A 6,000-nucleotide genomic window follows, 5' to 3' on the forward strand; every position below is an offset into this window, starting at 1 on the left:
CATTAGACAACCAACTAAACCCTACTTTGAAGCATATTGGTCCGGTGATTCAGCAGTATTTTGAAGCCAGTTCTCATTTGTGCAATGGCAATCTCTGTGCAGTGAAAGATGGCATTTTGATTCAGTGGGCAAAATCTCACACGGCAGCCATGCGGATGCATCTACCAAATGTATTCCCATCTGTTTGTCTGAGATGAAATGAAGCATGGAGACAGGGGATTACCTCCAAACAATTAGCTTTTACAAAGTGCCGTGCAGCATTGCCATTTTGAAAACGTGCCGATGGCAAAACATCTATGACCTAATAGATGCAGTAATCTGAGGTGTTCAAACAATGACCTGGAAGATCGAGGCTGGAACTTGCAAAATGCTGTTTCTGCCAGGGACGTGGGCACACACACACACACTCTTGGAAACAGCTGATTGGCCTGCTTAAAGCCTTCAGCTTTGTCAAGGAAATCTGTAGCGAGCCTCTTTTGTACAGGCAGTGTAGAAAACACCCAGAGAAGTATGCAGGAGGAGAGACTTCCTGACAGCTCATTTAACATTCTGCCTGCTTCCACCCACTTAATCCAGAGCCCCCACCTCTCTGACGTTAGCTGATTCTTTTATGAAAAACAGAACATCATGCCATCTTTCCCTTTATAGACACTTCCACCATTATGGGCCTTCACTGTACACAGGAACTATCAACCCAGAAAGAACAAATGGTTCTTTTCACCGCAGTCTCTGTACCCATGGCCCCTGTTCCTGACATACTTGAGTCCGGCCGCGTACATTAATAAATGATAGTAGCAGAGCTGGTGGGATTCACGCCCGCCTGGGCACCAGCTGCAATCATGGCAAGACATGTCAGAGAGACACAGCTCCACCGGAGACGATCCAATCAAACACCAAGCTAGGCGCTGCCGCTGTCTGGATGAGCACTGGTTGACAAATAAAGTCCCGCTCGCACTGATAACAGGGACGGACTTCATTCATCCAGACTGGCTGGGATCCTTCACTTACAGACCTGCATGGTCCCCGGTGGCGTAAGAGTTCAAGAACCCCAGCCATCTTACCGGCAAACACTGCAGAATGAGGCCAACCACAGCATGTTGCTTTATAAAATCCCTACAAGCCTCCACGATTATATCAGGCGAAAGGTTTACTAAAATTACCGTGCAGTGATGTCAGCAGTAATTATGGGAAATGCTGTCTTACATTTTATTAGAGCAATACAAAAAGACAATAAAAACAGTAACATATTAACAACCCTCAGTCTTAAAAAACACAAAGGAGCCTTTTAAGAGCTGATTTTAAAGAGCAATGAGTGCAAAGTAAGTTGCCCCATTATGGAATTTAATTACTGAGAGGCTCCTGATGAGAAATGATTCATTGATGAGAAACGCTTCACATCAATAATTCAGTCCTGCAGTCAGTTACAACCAATTTATGTTCATATATGACACACACACACACGTCTTTAATTATTTCAGATATTACACACCACAGAATCATAAACTCCAACCTGAAGCCTCTGCTTTTATATTGCTACCAGTCAGTCATTCAGTAACACAAATTCTAATAAAGAGAGATGACTCTGTGCCACTGACAGTATAAAGAATGGACAGTGTATGTGTGACGTCACCCACAGGTTTCTGTTAATTATGCATAACTTTAAGCCTCAATATAATTTGAACAGGTGAGTTATACAAAAATTCAGCCTCAATACAGTTGTTATGAACGGGGGAAATTAGCTATAGAGATGAAAACTGTTTTTTGTACCAGGCTGTGAGCATGTTTATTTCTGCTGTGAAGTTTTTTCAACATAGGGGCTTATAGACGTTGACTTGTTCTGTAGTCCGTAGGGACTTGGCTTGGAAACCAGGGAGTGGCCAGTTCAAGTCCAGAATGGACTAAAGTATGGGTGGTGGTTTAGTAGCTGGAGAGGTGCCAGTTCACCTCTTTGAGCAAGGTACTGAACCCGCTACATGGTGGGGCCCCATCACTCCGCCATATCTCTCCACATTTACATGTCTATGAGCCATTTGTGTGTGTGTGTGTGTGTGTGTGTGTGTGTGTGTGTGTGTGTGTGTGTGTGTGTGTGTGGTTGTAATTCAGGCCTATATATGTATATGTAAAAATAAAAAAAGAAAATTATATATTCTATTCGAGCCTCAAGTGGTCGTTCGAAGAACTGCAGTTTCTGGCACTTCCACATTGGCTTCATTTCCCAGGAACTGAGATTGCCACTTGGTATTTATGTAAATGATAATAAATAAACTCTGAAGTGTGAATCATCAAGATTTACAAAGCACAAGCACACTCAAAAACAGTAAAACAATCAGATCTATTTAGTCTGATCAGCTGGAGATGGCCTCTGTGCCACCCAACTCTAAAAACCCATAAATCCCGAATAAGAAACCTCAGCAATAGATGTCAAAACATTCAGCCGAGTTCATCGTCTGGCGAATACAGTACACTCCCTGATATTATGTTTGTGCAGCCAAATCCCCTTTGGCTTGTTGCTTGGCACTTAATATCATAAAATTGCCCAAGAGTAAAGCCAAACAACAGGCCTGTGTTTGCATATTATACATATGCTGTGTCTAATTTAGTTTCACATAAAGATGAAAGCACCAAGCGAGGGAAATCGTCAAGGTACATAGGTGACGAAGAGTAATTTGAAGCATCATATTTAATAACCTTTTACTGGAAAATAATCCCTGAAATCCAACCTACCTAGGGGAACAAATAATAAATATATTCATCATTGATTGATTTTTATTTAACTCATTATTGTTTAATCTATTAAAAGATCTACCCAGACCCAAAGATATTCAATTAAAGAGGCTGGAAGCAGAGAATGACTGGCATTTTTTTTAAACTTAATTAGTGATTAATCGATTACTGAAACAGTTGTTGATCAGCTAATTGTTTCAGCACTCGCGGGGCGTCATTAGCTGTCAGTATACATTTATACAGGATGCCTTTAAGTTCAGTTAAGGCATCCCGAATCCTTTATCGCGCATAGAGCAAACAACACGTACTCAGTGGAACAATGTGCTATGAAATGCATGACCCCATTATACCGGATGATCAATAGGGCCCACTGAAGCGCTGAACCGTGACTAATGTGGTTCATTTGTCTGCTCAATATACCTCTAAAGCCTCAAAGACTCAAATCATGTCTCAGCCGGCTCTTCGTCTGAGGGTGTGGGTGAGTAAAGCTCGGGATGATGATGATGATGCTGATAAAACCAGATCAATCAAACATGAAGAAACAATAATAGATAGATAGATAGATAGATGTAAGAAGAAGAAGTCAGCATGCAATAAGCACAAACTTGTGTCAGCCTCAGCAGACAGACTGGAACAAGTCCAAAGGTGCAAGAGACTATATACTGCAGCCACACACACACACACACACAAGTTATCTCATCGCCACTGACAACCTGGGTGTGTCTCAACACAGGAATATTTACCAAGTTGGATCATCCAGGCTGCCTTCAGGCACATATACCGGGATGTTTTCAAACTAACACCCAAGGCGAGACATTAAACTTAAAAAAAAGAGACTGCCTGTGTCATTGTGTGAAGCCTTACAGGGCTGGTAATTTGATTATTATTAAAATAACGTCACATTTCTCCACTTGAAGACATTTTTTTCTTCAGTTTAAACTCAAATAACGGCCACATTTAAGCTTTAAACGTCCCGTTTCCTCCTCGATATGAACTTAGTGACAAAAGCCAAAGCAAGGTGCAACGGGTTCACGACTAAAAAATAAATAAACAATGAAGTGAATTTAAAAAACAACGTCTTACCACTTTGCTCCCCCAGAAAGACGAGTTTGAATTTTCTTAAAGGGTTCCCAAAGTCACTGCCAACGGACATTTTGAGGAGGAGGAGGAGGAGGTGGAGGAGGAGGAAGAAGAGGGGGAACTGTGGACAGCAGGAGGACAGTCTGTGTGTGTGTGTGCTCCCACTCGAGTCCGGTGTCGGTCGGTGGAAGATGCTCGGTGGAAAAGGCGGTGATGTTTCTCTCGGTCTCTCTCTTCGTGATGAGACACACACGCCGCTGCTGCTGCTGCTGCTGCTGCTGCACCGGTCCGTGACGCTTCCAGGGGGGTGTTCAACTGAAAGGTGTCAGCGCATGCGCGGCCTCTCCTCGTTCTGTGTTCAACTGACAGCCGTGATATGCGATGACGTCATGATGCGAGTCGGATGGAGGAGACGGGACAGGGCGGGAGAGGCAGACATGTTTGGACTCCAGTCTGGACTTCTTCTTCATTTCTTTGTTTAACATTAACTCATATTTATTAACACATATATACTTTAAGGCAGGGGTGCCCAAACTTTTAATACTAACATATAAAAAACAATCACCAATAAAAGTTACTGTTATGTAACACTTTTGTTTTAAACTTGCATGAAGTTGATACAAATCTGAACCTCATCTTTATTCTAAACATGTCTTATTATGAGTAATGCAAAGCCTGTTAACATTTCCTGTCCTTAAAGGTTCAAATGCTGGACTTCTTCTCTTGTTCAACACTTACTGTAAAGACATTAACTCATATGTATGTACTTACCAACACATATATACTTTAAGGCAGGGGTGTCCAATACTAACATTTAAAAAACAATTACCAATAAAAGTTACATATAAATGCACTGTTCTGTAACACTTTTGTTTTAAACTTGATGATACAAATCTGAACCTCATCTTTATTCTAAACATGTCTTATTATGAGTAATGCAAAGTCTGTTAACATTTTCTGTCCAGGTTCAAATGCTGGACTTCTCTTTGTTCAACAATTACTTTAAAGACATTAACTCATATGTATGTACTTACCAACACATATATACTTTAAGGCAGGGGTGTCCAATACTAACAATTACCAATAAAAGTTACATATAAATGCACTGTTCTGTAACAAATTTGTTTTAAACTTGATGATACAAATCTGAACCTCATCTTTAATCTAAACATGTCTTAACATTTCAGTGTTTAAAACGTGTCACTCTTGCACTTGTCTTTAACAAAAATCATTCAAAAAAGTTATATTTTGTGTCACATCTACAGATAGATAACACCAGCAGTTATGCTGGACTTCTTCTTTTTGTTCAACACTTACTTTAAAGACATTAACTCATATGTTACCAACACATACCGGTATATACTTTAAGGCAGGGGTGTCCAATACTAACATTTAAAAAACAATCACCAATAAAAGTTACATATAAATGCACTGTTCTGTAACAACTTTGTTTTAAATTTGCATGAAGTTGATACAAATCTGAACCTCATCTTTATTCTAAACATGTCTTATTATGAGAAATGCAAAGCCTGTTAACATTTCAGTGTTTAAAACGTGTCACTCTTGCACTTGTCTTCATTCAGAAAGTTATATTTTGTGTCACATCTACAGATACATAACACCAGCAGTTATGCTGGACTTCTTCTTCTCTTTGTTCAACACTTACTTTAAAGACATTAACTCATATTTATGTACTTACCAACACATAAATATACTTTAAGGCAGGGGTGTCCAATACTAACATTTAAAAAACAATCACCAATAAAAGTTACATATAAATGCACTGTTCTGTAACACTTTTGTTTTAAACTTGATGATACAAATCTGAACCTCATCTTTATTCTAAACATGTCTTATTATGAGTAATGCAAAGTCTGTTAACATTTAAGTTTAAAACGTGTCACTCTTCCACTTGTCTTCATTCAGAAAGTTATATTTTGTGTCACATCTACAGATAGATAACACCAGCAGTTATGCTGGACTTCTTCTTCTTTTTGTTCAACACTTACTGTAAAGACATTAACTCATATTTATGTACTTACCAACATATATATACTTTAAGGAAGGGGTGTCCAAACTTTTTTTATAACTTTTATTCTAAACATGTCTTATGATGAGTAATGCAAAATCTGTTAACATTTCCTGTCCTTAAAGGTTCAAATGCTTCAGTAAACCAAAAAAAGACAAATCTTCCAG

At 39.4% G+C, this 6,000-nt stretch overlaps 1 protein-coding gene across 2 annotated transcripts in view; it reads right to left on the reverse strand.

Annotated features, from left to right (window-relative positions):
• The window catches only part of rab6ba (RAB6B, member RAS oncogene family a), a 51,353-nt gene extending 47,209 nt beyond the window's left edge, over positions 1–4,144 (reverse strand). Inside the window, exon 1 of one of the 2 annotated variants that reach the window (XM_019275375.2) lies at positions 3,808–4,144. In XM_019275375.2, the coding sequence (XP_019130920.1) occupies positions 3,808–3,877 (70 nt within the window). In that variant the 5' untranslated portion in view covers positions 3,878–4,144. The remainder of the gene's footprint in view (positions 1–3,807) is intronic. The other variant, XM_010739805.3, reaches the window with a different exon arrangement.
• Positions 4,145–6,000: the final 1,856 nt, after the last annotated feature.

Source organism: Larimichthys crocea, chromosome XVII (genome assembly GCF_000972845.2).
Source record: "Larimichthys crocea isolate SSNF chromosome XVII, L_crocea_2.0, whole genome shotgun sequence".
Taxonomy (NCBI): domain Eukaryota; kingdom Metazoa; phylum Chordata; class Actinopteri; family Sciaenidae; genus Larimichthys; species Larimichthys crocea.